The sequence below is a fragment of the Bombina bombina genome, chromosome 7 (genome assembly GCF_027579735.1).
Source record: "Bombina bombina isolate aBomBom1 chromosome 7, aBomBom1.pri, whole genome shotgun sequence".
Taxonomy (NCBI): domain Eukaryota; kingdom Metazoa; phylum Chordata; class Amphibia; order Anura; family Bombinatoridae; genus Bombina; species Bombina bombina.
In genome coordinates, this window is record NC_069505.1 from 271,930,070 (window position 1) to 271,953,703 (window position 23,634).

The following is a 23,634-nucleotide window of genomic DNA, read 5'->3' on the forward strand; positions in this document are numbered from 1 at the left end:
AGCTGTTTCAATTGTGTATTTAAGTATACACTGTGCACCAGCATTATAAGCATAACACTTACTCAGATAGCCTAAGGTGCTTGGATCATCTAATAATGACTGAATTTGTTAACTGCTAACATGATGCAAGCCCCACTGGTGCTCTGAGTAGCTGCAGTATTTAAAATGGTTGTACACTGAGAATATCTAGTTATACTTCACATGCATGTGCAGAGAAAAAAAACCAGTGATAACTTTTACTAGAAGTACATTGCAAATATGTTTTTATTCAAATATGTTATTCATCTATGTGCATTTAAATTTTGACCGAAATGTCCCTTTTAATAAATAATGAATGAATAGCTCCTAATATTTCCTTTAGGTTTATGAGTAACTTGTGGCAGTTACTCATAAGAGTTTTGTAGATAAGGCAGCGGAGGAACTGAGGTGGGTTATGTGAGTAGCTGTGTGTGTCAAACGCGGGGTAGGGAGCAGGGCTGGATTTACAGGCCAGGTGCCTGTAGGCAACAAAATCTGAAGTGTCACCCTGCTACCCACTCACCTATCACTGCTGTCCCGGCTACCTTAACAAAGATGGCTGCTGGCAGTGAAACAGTGCTTGAGCGGCGGTCATCTTTGCTAAGGCCGCTGTAAGCATTGCGTCTGCACAGGGGAAGCTGGATGTTGCGCATGCGTAATACTTGTTAAGGTCACCAGCTCACTGGTATTTATAATAGGCAGAGACAGACTCCCCTCTATTGAGGGCTCCTGTAGGCACTTGCTTACTCTGCCTTATTATAAATCTCTCCCTGAAAGGGAGTGTCTTGGCAGATCTTGGGCAGTCCCTGAAATCCGAGATGTTGAGAAACTGTGGGCGGGAAGCAGGCTCAACATCCCAAACTGTGATAATACTCCAAGATCAGGATTGGTTGGGAGGTATGTGAATTCTTATTACAATCTTTTAGGGGTTTTTTTTTTAATACACATAATTAGGGACTTGTTTTGGCCTTTGGTTGTGAGAAATATATTAGGAAAATGTGAGGTAGAAATTTTTGGGGTAGAGGTTTCATGGGGCATAAGATTTCACAGTGCCTAGGGCAGCACAGAAATTAAATACTCGACTGCACATATTTAAACTCAAACTCAATCTCACAATCTCAAACAGTTGTATGTCCCTTTAAGCAACCTGCATTGAGGTACTTTATTTTGGGCTTGTTATTTTGCTCTGACCTGGGTTCTGGAGTTCACATGTGAAAGCCCTGGAATTGGTCCTACTTTTGCTAAATTTATACATATCTGTGACTACTTCATAACCTTCATCTTAACATGGGAAACAGCAGGTGAGATGTCACCTGTCACAAATGTGCACACAACCTTAATTTCTCTCTGATTAGACCTTGGTCCCACTATTTTACATATGATACTGGGCTGGCTGTTTCTGGTAACTAACACACTGCATACATAATACAGCAGGTGATTCATGAGTAGGACATACTGTTCAAATATTTTGTTTGAGAACATTTTTTTACTCTAATCATACTCCCCCATTGGGCCTTTCAAGACAAATGCCATGTGGAATACAATATCTGACTTTCTTTTATACATTTAAACACATTTCAAATTGAAGTCTGGCACTGAAAGCTATGACTGCATATAGATTTTATCTGAAGGACATTGTGTCTAAGTACCTTCTATAATTTATACAATCGTTGTGTCAATATTTTTTTTTCCTGTATTATGATTGGCTGCTTACTTGAAATCTCCTTATACTATTTTTTTTTTTATTTAAAGGGACATTGTACACACAAAAGAATACGTGCATTGAGTAGAGCTGGAGTAGTTAGATTTTTTTTGAGAGTACCTGCTCAAATTGGTGATAATTTTCTGAATCCTCAAATGCCTATGAAACATTTTTCAATGTAATGGGAAATTAAATAAACTCCAAATAAAAGTCCTTTTGTTTTTTTGTTTTGAACCTATCATTAATGTGTGTTGCATATTTAGGTATTTGTTCCTAGCTGACAGGTACAACTTCCATATCTTTATTGGTGGATGGTGGGCAAGGAAGGGCACCAAACGTCTGACAATAATTAATTTTATTTAGCATCAGAATATCAATTTTTCGTAAAGGTAACTATCCCTTTTAAACAGGCATACATTAAATAGCTATACAATTACATACATTAACTAGACGTGCAAATGCGGAAGGCGGCTGCTCACAGCATTACACTTTTTTCTGAGCCAGTTTTCTTCTTGTGATAGTGCAACAAACACAGATGTGTACAGATTCAAATCTTCCAAAAAGGGTGAAATGCCGTGAGCGGCCGTTTCACCCAGGATAGTTTGATAATCAATTTTGCAATAAAAAAAAGTAAATACATTTTAAAATAAGTGCTTAGTTTTGTTTTTTTCTGTTCCTTGAAAAGGACATTAAAACATTTTGGGCTAAATTACGAGTGGAGCAGTGATTGGTTGTACATACTATTAACCAATTTATAAATGTCCCTAATTGTACCTCAGTAGTTTTTATGCTTTGTCACCAAACACCATTTGCCCTGGAACACAGCAGGCACTATTAAGGGAAAAATGTCTACTCAATGCCTGGTTGTTCTTCTGGTAGTGTCCTGACCTGCCGAACATTCCTTCTTATAATACCTCCTGGACAAATCCTGTCTATTGTATCTGCAGGTGGTACCTGATGGCCATGCCCTGCCTAATGTACCTGCTGGACAAATCCTGTCTTGTACCTGGTGTCTCAGGAGTTTCAACTACTACTGGGCCCACATCTGTAGGGGTCTATCTTACAAACTGGACAGTTTAGAGAAAGTGGATGGATGCCTTTACAAACATGGTGTCAGGGTATCCAAGATGGCCACCACTGTATTGCTGTACAGAAAAAAAACTGTACAGATAGGTTGTGTGAGTGCATATCCTCTGGTATGGACTTATCAAGATAGAGACAGGTTACAAGTGGCGAGCTATTTAGCACTCGAGCAAGATAACACCACCAACAGTAAAGATTTTTACGCTTGCGGGCTAGCGCATGTTGTACAAGTTAAAAGTAAAACTTTTTTTGCGCAAGCAAAACCCAACACGCGCTAACTTCAGGACTTCAGATATCACAACTGTGTTAACTTATTCTTCCCATAGACTTCATTGTAGAGCACAGAAGAGAAAAAATTATGCTTATCACTCTCGCGTTAACCCATCATGGGTTATTAATATTTCACATGCCTATGTTTTTCACATACAGGAAAAAATTTTTTTATTTTAAATAAATATATATATATATATATATATATATGTATATACCTATACATGTATATATAGTCATATAGATATATAGGTATAGATATATATTTTACATTAAAATTATCAGATATAAATAGAAATATATATTTCAAAATAAAAAAAAACATTTTTTTTTCTATGTGAAGAACGTTGTAATGTAAAATATGCGTAAACCACTTTGGGTTACGCGCTGTAGGTCTAAGGCGGTGTCGGGTTAACACACATGAAGAATTAGTTATTTTAAGAAGCGTTATGTAAATATCTGATATTCAATATTGAAAAAATATTAATAATTATTAATTAATATTATAGCTACTGCAAATTTATTTGAGATATATATATAGTTATGTATATATATTTTATTGATTGTTTAGAATATGTTAGTAAATGTATACTAATTATTTACATAAATTAATATTTTATATGTGATAAATACATAACACACCTTAATATAACTCATGTCGGGTTAGCGCACAGTAAAAACGACCAGACCTCCTATCTCAATGAATCCATAAATAGACAGATAGATAGATAGATAGATAGATAGATAGATAGATAAAGCAGGGCTGAGAGCTTAGATATGTTTTACTAATATTATATATATTTACTAACATATAGAATGCATATTGCCACTTTCAAATGTATATATATATATATATATATATATACTGTATATATATATATACTGTGTATATATATCTATCTATATATATATATATATATATACACTGTATACACTACTGTATGTATGTATATATATATATATATATATATATATATATATATATATATATATATATATATATATATATATATATATATATATATATATATATATAAAATGATAAATGTAGTTATTTTGCAAGTTCTTTTTCAGTGATTACTAGCTGTATTCCTCAAGGACTCATAACAGGCCGAATTTTAAGAAGTCCATATGCTTTAATCAGTGACCCAGCTGTGCTGAGGCGGCAGAACATTGATTGAGTTGGCAATCATTCTGTATTAAGCACAAAAACTTTTAAAGCCTGCTTGTACCTAGGGCATTAAAAAAAGGAATGTGGATATTTTGTCTGCATGTTTTCCAACCAAATTACATTTACACAAATATACGGCAATGAGAAGAGAGGGTTTTGTAATTAAAATGATGTTTTAAATTGTTCCTTAAAACTAAATCTTGATGTTCATAATCTTTTAAACTCAGTGTGCATGAATCGTAATCGTACAATCGTGAATCGTAATGTTGTGACTCCATTTTTTTTTATAAACCATTTGCAGTATGTTTAAAGTTTTATTTTGTATTATTTGTATGCCTTGCATGCCCCTATGTGAATTTTAATGTTATAGTTATACACTTGCATGGCATATATAAAGTTTATATATTCCCTTTTCTTTTATTTATATATTAAGTAGCTTTCATCCTAAACCATTGAAAACCAAGAGATGAACTATGGAAAATGATAAATGTAATTATGGTGTGGGGCTGTAACACTAAATGGCCAAGATCATATATTCTTCAACTGAACCTCACCAGGAAGTAGCTGTGTAATGTGAAAATTAGTCTCACCTCTTGTTGGGTCATATAAAATTTGTTAAAGGGACAGTCTAGACAAAATTAAATTTTCATGATTCAGGTAGTGCATGCAATTTTAAACAAATTTCCTATTTACTTTTATCATCATATTTGCTTTGTTCTTTTGGTATTCTTTGTTGAAAGCTAAACCTAGGTAGGATCATATGCTAATTTTTAAGCCCTTAAAGGCCGCTTATTATCTCAGTGCATTTCACAGTTGTTCACAACTAGATAGTGCTTGTGCATATGTATCATATAGATAACATTGTACTCACTCCCGTGGAGGAATTATTTATGCGTCAGTACTATAAGCTAAAATGTCTGTCAAAAGAACTGAAATAAGGAGGTAGTCTGCAGAGACTTAGAAACAAGGTAATCAAAAAGTATATTAATATAGTTGTGTTGGTTATGCAAAACTGGGGAATCGGTAATAAAGGGATTTTCTGTCTTTTTAAACAATAAAAGTTCTGGAGCCTAGCTAGGTTTAGCTTTCAACAAATAATAAGAAGAGAACAAAGCAAATTTACTGATAAATAAGTAATTTGGAAAGTTGTTAAAAATATGCATTTGTAGTGAAACAAATGCATATGTCTAATCTGTACCCCTCTCCCTATGCACACATTGTCCACAAGCTATTTATTGACTGAATTGTGCACAAGCAGTTTAGAGGGAGATGCACAGCATCTATAAATGTATGCCTGGGGCAGTCTCTTATGCAGAAGTTAAGGGTATTTGTCAATGGTCATTACAAATCTGAAAACTCTCTTTATGTGGACATTAACCCTGATGATAATGAGGTAGTAAGAAGGATACTGTATGTGATTGTTCTCCATCTGTCACAAACCCTTGTATTGTACAGGAAGTTCCCAAACTGGTTAAATGTGATATTATATTTCTATATTTGTTATCACAATAATGTTGGGAGCTACTGTAGTACCCTCTAAAGTCACCATTGCTTGTTGATAACTGCTACTTAGTTATCTTGCAATGTTAACTGGCTCATCGCCTTATTTCTGCCATGCCTTTTATCAACTTTGGGGTCACTTTTTGAGTTTTCATCCTTTCTAAAAAGATTTTCAAGCAGAAAATATAAATAGGAATATTTGGCACCAGAATAATGTTTATAAAGCTTTGCAATTTATTAAAGTAACAAACATATCTATATTGAATAGAAAAGAAGAACAAATTAAAGGGACAGTCAACGTTGTCCATGGGGCCGATTTATCAATGTCTGTAGGACATGATACGATGTAGCGTATCATGTCCGCCAGACATCGCTGAATTCTGATCGCATATGCTGTCGGCATTTAACATTGCACAAGCAGTTCTGGTGAACTATAGAATAGTATAAGATCGGGCGGATTGCTGTCCGCAGCCTCAGAGGTCTTAAGACCGCTGCTTCTTAACTCCTGTTTCTGGCGAGCCTAAAGGCACCCCGCGGAAACAGGGGTATTTGGCCCCATTCAGCACTTGATAAATCAGCCCCCATGTGTAAAATTACTGACTTAATCCTATAAAGTCCCTTAAAGGGCCATTAAACTTGACATTTCTACAAAGTATAACATTTTTCATTATTACAAGTGAAACATTTTTGCAGTATACATTCATTTATTTTGCTGCCTTTTGCTGTAAAATACATCTAAAAAAATGTGCTTGTTTCACTTTCTCCCAGGGAAGTTTGGGTTAGTACTTTTCGGCAATTAAAGGGACATTGAACCCCAATTTTTTCTTTTGTGATTCAGATAGAGCATGCAATTTCAAGCAACTTTCTAATTTACTCATATTATCAATTTTTCTTTGTTCTCTTGCTAGCTTTATTTGAAAAAGAAGGCATCTAAGCTTTTTTTCTTGGTTTAGAACTCTGGACAGCACCTTTTTTTATTGGTGGATGAATTTATCCACCAATCAGCAAGGACAACCCAGGTTGTTCACCAAACATGGGCCGGCATCTAAACTTACATTCTTGAATTTCAAATAAAGATACCAAGAGAATAAAGAAAATTTGATAATAGGAGTAAATTAGATATTTTCTTAAAATTTCATGCTCTATCTGAATCACAAAAGAAAAAAATTGGGTTCAGTGTCCCTTTAACGGAAGAAATAAGGGCTTCCCCAGTCTCTCTCAACTGCACATGTGCAAACAGAGTTTGTGCTATATCTGAATATTAGTTTGTGATTAATTAGCAAGGATTATTTTGTTCTGGGGGGCAGGGAAATCAGTAAACTGAATAAACATACAGGGAGTGCAGAATTATTAGGCAAATGAGTATTTTGACCACATCATCCTCTTTATGCATGTTGTCTTACTCCAAGCTGTATAGGCTCGAAAGCCTACTACCAATTAAGCATATTAGGTGATGTGCATCTCTGTAATGAGAAGGGGTGTGGTCTAATGACATCAACACCCTATATCAGGTGTGCATAATTATTAGGCAACTTCCTTTCCTTTGGCAAAATGGGTCAAAAGAAGGACTTGACAGGCTCAGAAAAGTAAAAAATAGTGAGATATCTTGCAGAGGGATGCAGCACTCTTAAAATTGTAAAGCTTCTGAAGCGTGATCATCGAACAATCAAGCGTTTCATTCAAAATAGTCAACAGGGTCGCAAGAAGCGTGTGGAAAAACCAAGGCGCAAAATAATGCCCATGAACTGAGAAAAGTCAAGCGTGCAGCTGCCAAGATGCCACTTGCCACCAGTTTGGCCATATTTCAGAGTTGCAACATCACTGGAGTGCCCAAAAGCACAAGGTGTGCAATACTCAGAGACATGGCCAAGGTAAGAAAGGCTGAAAGACGACCACCACTGAACAAGACACACAAGCTGAAACGTCAAGACTGGGCCAAGAAATATCTCAAGACTGATTTTTCTATGGTTTTATGGACTGATGAAATGAGAGTGAGTCTTGATGGGCCAGATGGATGGCCCCGTGGCTGGATTGGTAAAGGGCAGAGAGCTCCAGTCCGACTCAGACGCCAGCAAGGTGGAGGTGGAGTACTGGTTTGGGCTGGTATCATCAAAGATGAGCTTGTGGGGCCTTTTCTGGTTGAGGATGGAGTCAAGCTCAACTCCCAGTCCTACTGCCAGTTTCTGGAAGACACCTTCTTCAAGCAGTGGTACAGGAAGAAGTCTGCATCCTTCAAGAAAAACATGATTTTCATGCAGGACAATGCTCCATCACACGCGTCCAAGTACTCCACAGCGTGGCTGGCAAGAAAGGGTATAAAAGAAGAAAATCTAATGACATGGCCTCCTTGTTCACCTGATCTGAACCCCATTGAGAACCTGTGGTCCATCATCAAATGTGAGATTTACAAGGAGGGAAAACAGTACACCTCTCTGAACAGTGTCTGGGAGGCTGTGGTTGCTGCTGCACGCAATGTTGATGGTGAACAGATCAAAACACTGACAGAATCCATGGATGGCAGGCTTTTGAGTGTCCTTGCAAAGAAAGGTGGCTATATTGGTCAATGATTTGTTTTTTTTTTGGTTTTTGAATGTCAGAAATGTATATTTGTGAATGTTGAGATGTTATATTGGTTTCACTGGTAAAAATACATAATTGAAATGGGTATATATTTGTTTTTTGTTAAGTTGCCTAATAATTATGCACAGTAATAGTCACCTGCACACACAGATATCCCCCTAAAATAGCTATAACTAAAAACAAACTAAAAACTACTTCCAAAACTATTCAGCTTTGATATTAATGAGTTTTTTGGGTTCATTGAGAACATGGTTGTTGTTCAATAATAAAATTAATCCTCAAGAATACAACTTGCCTAATAACTCCCTGTAAAACAAATTACTAATTTAACAAAATTAAAGGGACATTATACACTCAAAATAATATGGGGTATTCAAATAAAGAATTAAAAAAAATAAAGTTTGTAATTGACATGTTTTAGCAATTTTTCTGCTAAAGCTTCTAAAATTGATGATAAAGTGTCACTACATAAGAATACGGACACACTAGCTACAAAGCAAGGAGTTTTTCCTCGCTCCCTAGCTAGTGTCCTTATAGCCAGCCCCCATGCTGGAGCTGCTAATACATGTCAATTACAATCCCCTCCCTGAATGTTCCACTGTGCAGGGGAATAGGGAATCTCACTCACTGGGCCCCGTGCCCAGCACCCTGTTCCCCCTTCTAATTGGTTGCTTGCCTACCAGCTGTCCCCCTCCATTTCCAGACTGAGCCCCGCAAGAGTAAAGTTCTGCAAGAGTGAGAAGGACAGTGGGAGTGTTACATTGAATACCTTGGGGGACAAGTGGAGTGGGACATCAGGCATCGAGTGGGTGCAGCTGGAGTGTTTCTTCATGATCAGATCTTCACTAGTTCCCCCCTTACACCACACGCTTTTGTCCAGATGTCCCACATGTGTCTGTACAGAGACACAATGTCACCGGTATACAGGAAGCGGAACATCTTATCAGGCATGGTCACTCATGGTCCGCACGGTGTTCAGTGGCTGTGGCTCCTTGTGCACAACTCCCAGAGAAAACAACAGGCTCCGCTATGTCACACACCGGCAGCACTCACAAGGCTTTACAGGCTGTTATGTGTTGCAGCATTGTGGGCTGTGCGTGATTATCAGTTACACAATAACCTGTAACAGCTGTGCCACCTTTTTGTTTTCTAGTGTCTGTGTTAATAAGATTATACAGGCTTATATATATTTACATAAGTATAGGCTACACTATTAGACAGTATGACACACAATCTGGGGTCTCCAGGTCATGGATAATCAGCGATCGCATTGTCGAATTCCAGAAGCGCTATCATTACATGCCATTCTGAGTTATTACTTTGTAGCAATGTACAAGCTGTTATTATGTGTTGCAGCATTGTGGGCTGTGCGTGAGTATGATCATGCTTTCTAACATAGCTGTAATGCTCATATTCAATGCTCATACTCACGCACAGCCCACAATGCTGCAACACATAATAACAGCTTGTACATTGCTACAAAGTAATAACACGGAATGGCTTGTAATGATAGCGCTTCTGGAAATAGCACATCCTGATGCAGTGGCTGCTGTGTGAGTTTACGTATCGGTCATATATATTTATTATAATGCGTGTGGTGTAGCTTCTATGCGGTAGCATCTGAGGACTGTCCGTTCTCCTATGGTCCCCAAATAGAAGCCGTGTGTTGAATGCACATAAGAATGCACATATTCAATATTCATATTCAGCTTCTGTTTAGGGACAATAGGAGAACGGACAGGAAAAACTCCTTGCTTTGTAGCTAGTGTGTCCTATGAACGTATTCTTATGTAGTGACACTTTATCATCAATTTTAGAAGCTTTAGCAGAAAAAATTGCTAAAACATGTCAATTACAAACTTTATTTTTTTTTTTATTCTTTATTTGAATACCCCATATTTTTTTGAGTGTATAATGTCCCTTTAAGCTGCAGTTTTCATCGTAAAATTATTCTCAGATATGAAGGTTCAAAATCATGTAGTTTACAATTTGTATTTAGTTATTTAAAGGGAACCACACTTGTAAACTGTTTAACTCTTTAACAGTTATAATTGTATCGCTGTGTTTGTTTTCTTTCTTATATACATTATGTCGTTATATATGATGAATTGATTACTACATTTAAGTAATAAAGCATTCCCCCAACCAATAGAAAATGCATTAAAACCGCATTGGACTCTTTATCATTGGTGATTTGGACATAAATTAAAGCAATAATACTGAAACTTGCAACTGTTTAACAGTAATAATTTTATTGCAATGTATTCCTGCAACACTGACCAAATGCTAAGGCAATTTTTTACTGTTCTATCAGAGCATGGAACAACCAATCAGTATTGGCCTGTAGTCGCTATTGTTTGTATTATGTGTTAGTGATAACACTGTAGGCGTGCACTACTGGGAGCAAGCTGGTGATTTGTGGCTCAGCTAGCTCCCAGTAGTGCGCATTGCTGCTTTTTAAACAAAGAATACAGAGAGAACAAAGCCAATTTGATAATAGTAGTAAATTGTAAAGTTGTTAAAAATGATATGCGCTATATGAACCATAAAAGGAAAATGTTGGGTGTCATATATCTTTAAAGGTTCCACCATCTCATTTGCTAAAACAGGTCCTATAAGTTATGTTCTATTTACATTCTTTATTTATGTTTACTTTCATTTGAAGCGGAGAGTTCAACTGTCCCCAATAAGTTGACTGATGCTAAATTAGGAATTCAGTTCTCTGTCTCTAATTATCTAATTTTACTCCAAACCCCAACCAAAGATTCTCAAACCAATTACATAAATCTCACACTGAGGTCATTCAGAATTCTACCCAGACTTCCACACCTTTCTCCTGGGCCCAAGTATTTTCTATGAAAATGTTCTGAGGTATTAATTAAAGGAAAAGGAAACTACGGAATGTTTAACAAATAGTTCAAGTATTTTTTAAAAACTTTTCCAGTCTATGCCTGGGTTCTGAATGTAACTATTTGAATTTAGGTTCAAACCGGCATAGAAAAAGTATTTACTACATTTTTAAACAAACTGTTAAAATGTTTTGAGATTATTGTCCCTTTTAAAGGAACATAAACCAGGTTGAGATCTGTATCCTAAAGGGCTAATTAATTAAAAATAGTTTGCATTTAAAAATTGCTGGCAAGTATTTTAAAATAGTTTTCAAAAATAAGCTAAATGAATTAAATAGCTAAGCTGCCTGGAACAGCCAACTCTACCCCCCTTATCAGTGTTTAGACACAGGCATTGTATATTGACTGAGCTCACAGCTTCTAGGCATGCTCCAGCAGATAATCCCAATGCACTTTTGCATTCTACCAAAACAACAATAGATATAGATACAGCCATAAAAGGAAATGTGTGGGGGGGATTTGGAGCTTTACAATTCAGAAACTAAAAAGAAAGGGTTAATGGCGAGGCACTGCAGTATAAATGTGCAGGTAAAGTAATTAAAGTACATATTATATTTTGTCTCTATCCCAACTTGCCTTATGTCCCTTTAAGAATGCCTAAAACATCTACTGCCATGGGATTTTCCTGGGAGATTGTGTTTATCAATTAACTCCTCGTTGCTCCTGCCTTACATTACTTTTTATTTCTAAGATCGCTGACAGCCCTACCTTGATTAATAGCGCTTGCGAGGGCAGTTGAGAACAATTCATTAATATGTTATTAAAATGAATATCCTTAATAGCTTGCTTCAAGATATCACAGGGTTGATCCGAGGCCAAAAATATCCGTGTTTTTTTGCAAACAGCAATAAAATATTTGCCTCAGCATAACCGGGAAGCATTGAGATTGAAAAATGTTTTAATGAAAATGTCAAAGATGGATTTAATAGCTTTTATGTTTTTTTGAACACATATCCTCCGTTTCTGTTTTGTTTTATAGCTCTATCAAAATTTGAGACATTTGGATTTAAAGTTGCCGTTATCGCATCCATTGTAAGCTGTGCGATCATATTGTTGATGTCAATGGCTTTTTTAACGTGCTGTCTTGTCAAATGTGTCAAGAAAAATGAGAGGAGACGCTCTGACAGGTGAGTTGAATTAAATTGTAAAGGAGCATTTACTTTTATGATGGGTCAAAAGCAACTTTCATGACAAGGACAAGTATTTTATTTTGTTTATATTGATACACTTGTATTAAAGGCACATTAAAGTTAAAGGGACAGTAAAGTCATTATTATACATTCATGATTTAGAAAGGGCATACAATTTTAAACAACTTTGCAATTTACTTCTAATGATTTAATTTGCTTCCTTCTCTTGTTATCCTTTGCTGAAAGGTTTATCTAGGAAAGCTCAGGAGCAGCAAAGAAACAAGTTTCTAGCTGCTGATTGGTGGCTGCATATATATACCAATTGTCATTGGCTCACCCAAGTGTTCAGTTAGAAACCAGTAGTGCATTGCTGCTCCTTCAGCAAATGATACCAAGAGAATGAAGCAAATTTGATAATAGAAGAAAATTGGAAAGCTGTTTAAAATTACGTAAATCATGAAAGAAAAGTTTTGGGTTTCATGTCCTATTAAAGGAACATAAACCCCCCAAAAAATGTCTTTCATAGTTAAGATAGAGTGTAAAATTAAAAAATAAAACCTTTCCAATTTACTTGTATTATCAAATGTACTTAATTCTCTTGGTATCTTTTGTTGAAAAGCAATTGGGAATGTGTAGGAATGAGCACGCGACTAGAGTAATATATGGCAGCAGTTTTATAACTATTTTATACACTTGCATGAACAGTAGGTGGCAGCAGTGTGTCATGTCCTGCACTGATCCTGAAATGTGCACTCTACCTATCTAGAGCTCTCTTCAACAAAGAATATTATGAAAATGAAGTAAATTTGCTAATGAAAGTTAATTGAAAACTTTTTTTGAATTGTATCCTATGTCTGCATCATGAAAGAAAAAAATGAGTTTCATGTTCCTTTATTTAGTAATTATGCACTGAACACTAAAATATCTACATACAGAACGCTAAAAATAAAAATAACATTTTATATTTGTGAGCTGATCGGAACAGCCAATAGAATGCGAGTTCAATATGATTGGCTGATTGGATCAGCCAATCGGATTGAACTTCAATCTGATTGGCTGATTGCATCAGCCAATCAGATTTTTCCTACCTTAATTCCGATTGGCTGATAGAATCCTATCAGCCAATCGGAATTCGAGGGACGCCATCTTGGATGACGTCATTTAAAGGACCAGGCATTCGTCGTTAGTCCGTCGGCCAGGAAGGATGCTCCGCGCCGGAGGTCTTGAAGATGGAGCCGCTCCTCGTCGGATGGATGAAGATAGAAGATGCCGCTTGGATGAAGATGTCTGCCGGTCCGGATGTCCTCTTCTGCCCGGATAGGATGAAGACTTCTGCCGGTATGGATGTCCTCTTCTGCCCCATCGGATGAAGACTTCGGCCCGGCTGGGGGAAGACGACTCAAGGTAGGGAGATCTTCAGGGGGTAAGTGTTAGGTTTATTTAAGGGGGGTTTGGGTGGGTTAGAGTAGGGGTATGTGGGTGGTGGGTTTTAATGTTGGGGGGGTTGTATTTTTTTTACAGGTAAAAGAGCTGATTACTTTGGGGCAATGCCCCGCAAAAAGCCCTTTTAAGGGCTGGTAAAGGAGCTGGTTACTTGGTAATTTAGAATAGGGTAGAGCATTTTTTTATTTTGGGGGGCTTTTTTATTTTATTAGGGGGCTTAGATTAGGTGTAATTAGTTTAAACTTCTTGTAATTCTTTTTTATTTTTTGTAATTTAGTGTTTGTTTGTTTTTGTATTATAGAATTATTATAGAATTATTATTATTATTATTATTATTATAGAATTATTATAGAATTAAATAAAATATAGTTTTATTGTATTTTAATTTAGCTAATTGTAGGTAATTTATTTAATTAATTTAATGATAGTGTAGTGTTAGGTGTATTTGTAACTTATGTTAGGATTTATTTTACAGGTAATTTTGTAATTATTTTAACTAGGTAGCTATTAAATACTTATTAACTATTTAATAGCTATTGTACCTAGTTAAAATAAATACAAAGTTGCCTGTACAATAAATATAAACCCTAAGCTAGATACAATGTAATTATTAGTTATATTGTAGCTATATTAGGGTTTATTTTAAAAGGTAAGTATTTAGTTTTAAATAGGATTAATTTAGTTAATTTTAGGAATATTATTTTGTTTCATTTAAATTATATTTATGTTAGGGGGGTGTTAGGGTTAGGGGTTAATAACTTTATTATAGTAGCGGCGACGGTGCGGGCGGCAGATTAGGGGTTAATAATTGTAGGTAGGTCGCGGCGATGTTAGGGAGGGCAGATTAGGGGTTAATAAAATTTATTATAGTGTTTGCGAGGCAGGAGTGCGGCGGTTTAGGGGTTAATACATTTATTATAGTGGCGGCGAGGTCCGGTCGGCAGATTAGGGGTTAATAAGTGTAGTTAGGTAGCGGCAACATTGGGGGGGCAGATTAGGGGTTAATAAATATAATATAGGGGTCGGCGGTGTTAGGGGCAGCAGATTAGGGGTTCATAGGGATAATGTAGGTGGCGGCGATGTCCGGTCGGCAGATTAGGGGTTACATTTTTTTTTTTATAGTGGCGGCGATGTGGGGGGGGCCTCGGTTTAGGGGTACATAGGTAGTTTATGGGTGTTAGTGTACTTTGTAGCACAGTAGTTAAGAGCTTTATATTCCGGCGTTAGCCCATAAAGCTCTTAACTACTGACTTTTTTTGGCGGTAGGAGTCTTGCCGGTAGAGGGTCTACCGCTCACTTCTCCCAAGACTCCAAATACCGGTGTTAGGCAGATCCCATTGAAAAGATAGGATACGCAATTGGCGTAAGGGGATCTGCGGTAGCCTGGAATCGCGGTAGGGAAGTGAGCATTAGACCCTTTCCTGGCTGACTCTAAATACCAGCGGGTGGTAAAAAGCAGCGTTAGGACTCCTTAACGCTGCTTTTGACTGCAAACGCCAAACTCTAAATCTAGGTGTTAGTTTATTAAAATAATTATTAGAAATAATAAGCAATATTTGAATAAAGCAAATCAATAAGCATACATCATTACAATGATTTAATGATTATCAGGTTAAAACTAATGAAAACAATCACTAAATTATTTTACTTGCAGTAGCTTGCATGTATAATAGAGAAACAGAAACTTTTGTTATTTAAATTCTCAGCATAGCTGGCAAGAATCAGGTAAACTGATAATCCTGGCAAACCATAAGAAAATGATATTATTACCAGATTCCTGATTGACCTAGTGTTATTGTCGACAGATAAAACCAGGTTAACAGGAATTACCAAACAAAAATATTTGTGACTATAAAGGGCAAACCAGAATTGATTAACTCACCTGATTCAATAATAAAACTTTGAATATAAATGTAAAGAGCATAAATCATATTAATAAAACTGTTTCATATAGGTTTGTTTCATATAGGTTCAGTGTAAAAAGACTCTCTTAGGTTACCCCTGGACCCTCTCTTGCCATCATCCTGACTTGTCTATCTGGTCATCTTAGCTTTCCATCTCCTATGGATAGGGTGTGGTCATCATGCATGCTCAGTGTGGCCCCTTGTGCCATCTGCTTGTGTCCCCTTCTCCCCCTTTTGTGGGTGAGTGTGTATTTTATGGAAAATGCTTAACTCCACCCCAACTGATAAGGTTAGGTTCACATAAATTATTGGCTAACACTAATTACAGATTAATTAACATTTTGGTTAAAAAAGCTAAGATTTAGCAGTTAGAATATTTTTCCCTCGGAAGATGGCACTCGTCACTAAGCTATAACAGACAAATATGTATTTTGTAAACATATTCTGAAAAACAAGTCAGTATCTCTATTTGGCCATTAACCAAGGTTGAACCCCACTAATGTTTATAGAAAAAGAGACTTACTGGAACCATGTTTGACAAACATGGGGATATTTGTGGATATTTATACTAGTTATATAATGATAGGAATCATGCAGTTATGTCAGGGACCTTGAATATCATAGTAACTAAACATGAATTATTTTGATAAAGTACAAAAACTTCACAGTAAGCAATTATATACTGACAAGCAACACTAGCTAATAGCTACATATTAATACTGATAAATAATATATATATATATATATATATATATATATATATATATATATATATATATATATATATATATATATATATGTGTGTGTGTGTGTGTGTGTGTGTACCTGAATCTATAAGTAAATACACATGGTCAAGTATCCTGCTTGCTTTAAAACATACTTAAACTAAATGTAATAAGCATCCGTTTAAATGTCTCCACAGCCAATTAATTTGCTTCTGACACCTGAGATAGTGAACATTTCATGGACTTTAGTTTAATTGGTCTGGAGAACATTATGTTTGTCTGTAGACTTAAATTTAAATTGTGTTACATTTAATTACCTGGAAACTATAGCTAAAAATAACAAGAGATGAAAAACAGAAGCTAAAACAGAACAGGTGTAAAAAGATAATTCAATAGATTTAGTTTGTGAATATATAGGTAGCATTGTACCTTAAGGTCCTTTGGGTAGCTGAGATAAAAGAACTGTACACAAAAATGCAATATTGCATGATGGGAATTAACACTTTGCTTGTGATAACTTTGTCTTTGTGGAATAAGTTTTAAAGGGATATTAAACTTAACAAATTTCTATTAAGCATATAAAAGAGAAAGGTTAACATGACATAAAACTGTTTGTAATTTCTAGATTTTGCAGTTTTTCAATAAATTAAAAGCAGCCTAGTGTAAATTGTTTGAATAAAATAACACAGTCCTTTAGAAAAACGTATCTAATAATTTTCTACAGAAAAGTCCAAAGTGGAATCTGGTGTTTTTTTGGCTTTGTTTTTTTAAACACAAATAATAAAAGGCTAGCGTTTGTACAAATATCAACTTTATCAGAGTCCAATATGTTAAAATAGTTAGTAGACAGTATTGGGGTACAACAGTACTCACAACATATGGGCACAAATAGGGCTCGTTTTCATTGAGCCGTAATTCGGTTTGCGTGCACTCGCAAACCGTTAAATAAGCTGTCGGAAACAATATTGTTCACCAACTGCTTCCAACGGCCCGTTATAACTCAATTTTGGCAACCGGACTCCGGCTGCCGAAAACATTATTGTGTCCCATACAAAGTATCAGAAGCCGCTAATCTTTAAATAATACCGGGTTCCCAATGCCCTTGCAAACAGGTGTTGTCGGAGGCTGCCAATACATTAACAAAAATTACACCCGGCTCAACTAGGTGTAAAACAGGAAAAGGGTGCTTTCTGAGACCTTTTTCCCATTGAAATCTAACCCGACACGTCAAAGCCCCTCTATCCGCCATAACCCCCCACATTGCAACTTATAATAAATGTATTAACCTCTAAACCGCCATGCCCCACAACGCAATTTAGCTATAAAAACTATTAACCGCTAATCTGCCATGCCCCCATATTGCAAAGTATCTATTTAAACCATTAACCCCTAATCTGTTAACCCCCATATCGCAAAGTATCTATTTAAACCATTAACCCCTAATCTGTTAACCCCCATATCGCAAAGTATCTATTAAAACTCTTAACCCCTAATCCGCCATGCCCCACAACGCAATCTAGCTATTTAAACTCTTAACCCCTAATCCGCCATGCCCCACAACGCAATCTAGCTATTTAAACTATTAACCCCTAAACCGCCATGACCCCATATCGCAAATAACTAATCACTAAACCACCTAACCTAACACTCCCTAAATTAACCCCATTACATAAATTAAAATAATCCTAAATTACAATTAAAATAATAAATCCTAAATTACAATTAAAATAAAAAACCTAACATTTTAAAAATAAAAAATATTTTTTTTAAATTAATCTAAAATTACAAAAAATAAAAATGTCTAACATTACATAAAATAATAAACCAAATTATCAAAATTAAAAAATTATACCAAATCCCTATGAAAATAAAAAAGCTCCCCCAAAAAAAACACACACCCTAATCTAATACTAAACTACAAATAAACCTTAAAAGGGTCTTTTTGTAGGGCATTGCCCTAAGTTAAAACAGCTCTTTTACCTTTAAAAAAAACTAAGTTCCCCCAACAGTAAAAAAACCCCACCCACCAAACACCCCTAAATAAAAAAAAAATATTACTAAAAAAATCCTAAACTACCTATTGCCCCTAAAGGGGTATTTTTATGGGCATTGCCCTTAAAAGGGCATTCAGATCTTTTACTGCTCTTAAAAGGGCATTCACCTCTTTTACCGCCCATTTAATCCCTAATCTAAAAAATAAAAAAATTACAAAAATTACAAAAAAAACCCTAAGTCTAACCCCCAGATAAGTACTCATGGTTCCTGAAGTCCGGCGGTGAAGTCTTCTTTCAAGCAGCGACCTCTTCTATCTTCATCCAGGACCGGGGGAACTGAAGACTGTCGACCGCAGAGCCAAGGAGCGTGGAGGATCCTCTTTGTACAATCACTGCTGTACACTGAATATTGAATGCAAGAATCAGCCAATAGGATGAGAGCTACTGAAATTCTATTGGCTGTTCAAATCAGCCAATAGTATTTCAGAAGCTCTCATTCTATTGGCTGATTTGAATTTGAAGAATCAAATCAGCCAATAGGAATACAAGGTACGCCATATTTAAACACGTAACTTGCATTCAATATTCAGTGTACGGCGGTGATCATACGAAAAGGATCCTCCACACTCCTTGGCTCCACGGATGCCGGTCTTCAGTTCCTCAGTCACCGGTCTTCAGTTCCGCGGTCCTGGATGAAGATAGAAGAGGTCGCCGCTTCTAAGAAGACTTCACTGCCGGACCTCAGGAACCGTGAGTACCTATCTGGGGGGTTAGACTTAGGTTTTTTTTTTTAAAAAAATACATTTTTATTTTTTAGATTAGGGAGTTAATGGGCGGTAAAAGAACTGAATGCCCTTTTAAGGGCAATGCCCATACACATTTTTATTGGGGGGGGGTTATTTTCATAGGGATTAGGTATAATTTTTTTATTTTTGATAATTTGGCTTATTATTTTATGTAATGTTAGACTTTTTTATTTTTTGTAATTTTAGATTAATTTAATGGGTTTTTTAATGTTTTTTTTAAAGTAATGTTAGTTTTTTTAATTTTAATTGTAATTTAGAATATTATTTTAATTGTAATTTAGGATTGGGGTTAATTTAGGGGGTGTTAGGGCTTAGTGATTAGTTATTTGCGATATGGGGGCATGGTGGTTTAGCGGTTAATAGTTTAAATAGCTAGATTGCATTGTGGGGGCATGGCACAATAGGGGTTAATAGTTTAAATAGATACTTTGCGATATGGGGTTGGCGGATTGGGGGTTAATACATTTGTTATTGCGGTGGGGGGATTGCGGTTGATTGGTAGATATTGCGCATGTGTTAGGTGTTTGAATTTATTTTAACAGCTAGCAACGGGTAAAAATATACGCGCCCCACTTGTATGCGGCGCCGTATATGCGATCGATTGTAGTGTAAGGTAGCATGCAAAGCGGAAACTTTTTCAATGGAAACCTGGTACTAAAATAGAGCCTTAAATTACTTTTAGCTGTTGGCCGCTTCGATAGCTTACGGCTCCATTTTTAACGGCTTAATGGAAACAAGCCCATAATTGACTTTTAATTACAAACAAATAAAAGAAGAAAACTGTATAAGAAAATATGACACATCTTTAGTTGTTTGAATGACATTATTTAAAAAAAAAAAAATTCAATATACTTTTCTAAACAAAGCAATTATAAATAAGAAATAACTGAGAGCAATTTATTTTACCTTGCAATGGCATTTATTTTCTGGCTGTATATTTTTTAAAATGTAGTATGGTTCTTAAATGGAAGTTCATCCTTTGGTAACATTTTATTTTGAAAGCCTTTTGATAAGTTCTGATAGAAAAAAAAATATTACATTTTCAAAAGGATGTATTCTTAGTATGAAATGGAAGCTAAAGCTTTTAGAAAAGTGACATGAAACATCATTTTTTTTTTACCTGATTCAGATAGCCGAATTATCATTGTGCAGGTAGACATGATCCGCTGTTGCAAAGCATATCCGCCGCACATCGATAAATGCTAACAGCATATGCTGTCTGCATTTATCATTTCACAAGCATTTCTAGTGAACTGCTGATGAAATACCGCCCCCTGCACATTTGAGGCCAATCACCTGCTAGCAGGGGTTGTCAATCATCCCGAACGTATCTGATTGGGATAATTGCTGTCTGCCGCAGCCTCTTAAGACCACTGCTTCTTAACTCCTGTTTCCGGCTAGCCTGAAGGCTCGCGCGAAACAGATACATTAGTATCATACATAGTATGCGATTTTAAACAACTTTCTAATTTACTTCTACTATCAAACTTTCTTCACCTGGTATCATTTGTTGAAAAGCCAGGACATAAGCAGGTTTGCGACAATGTTATCTAGGTATCTAGGTTAATGCTACCTAGTTATCTCTTCAACAAAGAATACAATGGGAATTAAACTCATTTGATAATAGAAGTAAATTGGAAACTTTTAAAAAAAAAAAAAATGTATGCCTCGTCTGAATCCCAACAGAAAATGTGTGTGTTTCATATCCCTTTAAGTACTAGATGTTACTTGAGAAATGGGCATTTTTTCAGATGTATTACTCAGTTATTCTTATGTCAATGTGTTTGCTACAGGGACAAGGTTGTGTGGCGTCAGTACGAATGTGAAGAACTGGAAAATATGCAGGCTGCATATTTTGGAATAAAAGGGCAAAACAATAATAACAACAAGCTAGAGAGCAAAACCGTGTATGACGAGTGGATTAATGCAGCTTATGAAAACGGAGGATTCTGTGGGTAAGCCACTGCGCACTGAATATAATACTCTTTTATTTGGTGCTTTAGAGGATTTGTATCATAAGCCAGGCTACAGTACGTTCTTGATGTGCCCATGATTTTATACTAAACTTGCATTAATGTTAAACGTCACACCGGTATGGTTATGATTCTCTAGGGAGAGAAACTGACGTAAGCCACACATAAAGAAAATGGGCTTAAAGGGACTTTTAAAGTGCAAAAAGAAAATTCTCTGTATTTAAAGGAAAAGTAAAGTCATAATTAGACATTCATGATTTAGACAGAGCATGCAATTTTAAACAACTTTCTAATTTACTTCTGTTATCTAATTTGCTTCATCCTCTTCAATCCTTTGCTGAAAAGCATACCTAAGTAGGTTCAGGAGCAGCAATGCGCTACTGGGAGATAGCTGAGCACATCTGGTGAGCCAATGACAAGAGGCATTTATGTGCAGTCCCCAATCAGCAGCCTTCCACAAAGGATACCAAGTGAATGAAGCAAATGTCATAGAGAAGTACAATATATTTTTTTTTTATAATGGTATACTCTGAATCATGAAAGAAAACTTTTGAGTTTCATGTCCCTTTAACTTGGTAGCAATCCACTGCTAAGCATATGGTACGTTAGTATATTATTTACCTTTAAATAACAAGGCCACAACTCTTCAAACCATGACCCATTCCTTTCTATTCTAAATTTTGCTGTACAAAAACATCAAAATCAACTACTGTTTTGTCTTTCTATGGCATTCTAATTAATTTGAAAAACATTAATTTGAATTATCTAGGCAACATGTTACCTGCACAATAAATCAGAAACATTGGTTGTGGTATTTTAGATTTAAATTAGGAAACTCAAGAAAAGCTATAAGAACCTATCTGTTCTCAGTTGTTGGGTTTTTTTTTTATCTTTTTGTTGGGTTTTTACAAAGGTTTTCACATACCTACATGGAAACAAAAGAAATATATATAGAAGCCATGACAGAAAATGAGTGTCCACTAGTCTCCCACCTCCCTAAACATCAATCATTAGTAATACCATGGCGGGACTGGACAAGGAATATAGACAGATCAGACCCCTGTACATCATTACAACTAGGGATGGGCGAATATGTTTATATTCGAATTAGAATGTTAGAACGAATGTTATTGTAGAAATTCGATTTACATAATAGAATGTTGATAAGAAAGAATATTCTTAAAAATTTGATTTTCAAATGTTATTAACAGTTTTCGAATGTCACATTCGAATTCGAATGTCACTTTCGAATTTGAATATTACATTTATAAAACACAATTGTAGACTAGAAACACTATTTCGAATTCGAATGTCACATTCAAATCGAATATCACATTCAAATTTGAATATTACATTTATAAAACACAGTATTAGACTAGAAATACTATTTTGAATTTGAATATCACATTCAAATCGAATATCACATTTATTAACCCTTTGAGTGCTAATGACGGCTCTGAGCCGTTACAGAGTTTCTCACTCTGGTGCTAATGACGGCTCAGAGCCGTCATGAGCACTCTCCCACCTTGAGGGAGATCTGGGGGCTCTTAACCGCTCCTACCCTGGTGATCGTGCCTGTAGAGTACAGGCATTGCCAAGGCTTCACGTGATGCACGGTGACGTCACGCTCAATGACGTGATGACATCACAGCGCAACTTTATTTATACTTAACAATGTTAAGTATAGGAGGAGGGGGCATGCTGCTTAGAAGCCTGTATCTGAGGCATCTAAGCAGCTACAGACCCCCCAAAAAAATTTAAACTTTTTTTTCAAAAATTTTAAAAATAAAAAAACCTTAGAAAATATTAGTACCCAGGTGGGAAAGTGCTTAGCACTCAAAGGGTTAAACACAGTTGTAAACTAGAAATACTATTTTGAATTCGAATGTCACATTCGAATTCGAATATTACATTTAAAAAACACAGTATTAGACTAGAAATACTATTTCAAATCTGAATGTCACATTCAAATTCGAATATTACATTTCGAAATTGAATGAATACATAGCTAAACATTCTATTATTCTAATGAATATTTTCAAATTTTATTGAAAAATTCAAAAACTAAAATTTGAAAATAGAATGTTAGAATTTTATATAAACATTCGAAATTTGATTTGAACAAACAAATGTATAAAAATTTGTTTTAAATTTCAAATTTTTAGAAACATTCGCCCATCCCTAATTACAACCTAAGGAGCTAATAGTCTAACTTATATATAGCTCCTTTCCCACTTTCCTTCACCTTTATTGGTGGCAAATGGTAAAAACAAATGAACAAAACGATTTGGTCAAGGAATCATTCATTCTTCGTCTATTTCGTCCTATAATGTATTCAACTGCTCGTATAGCGGAAGAATCTCCAAACTGGCATAAATTTGAACAAATTTGTATTCATCAGAATCCCGAATGCACAGCTCTAGCCT

General features: G+C 35.7%; 1 protein-coding gene across 1 annotated transcript in view; it reads left to right on the forward strand.

Annotated features, from left to right (window-relative positions):
* SUSD3 (sushi domain containing 3) overlaps nucleotides 1–23,634 on the forward strand; it is a 234,593-nt gene that overhangs the window by 190,498 nt on the left and 20,461 nt on the right. Inside the window, exons 3-4 of the mRNA XM_053689362.1 lie at nucleotides 12,213–12,360; nucleotides 21,029–21,190. Coding sequence (XP_053545337.1) covers nucleotides 12,213–12,360; nucleotides 21,029–21,190 — 310 coding nt within the window. The remainder of the gene's footprint in view (nucleotides 1–12,212; nucleotides 12,361–21,028; nucleotides 21,191–23,634) is intronic.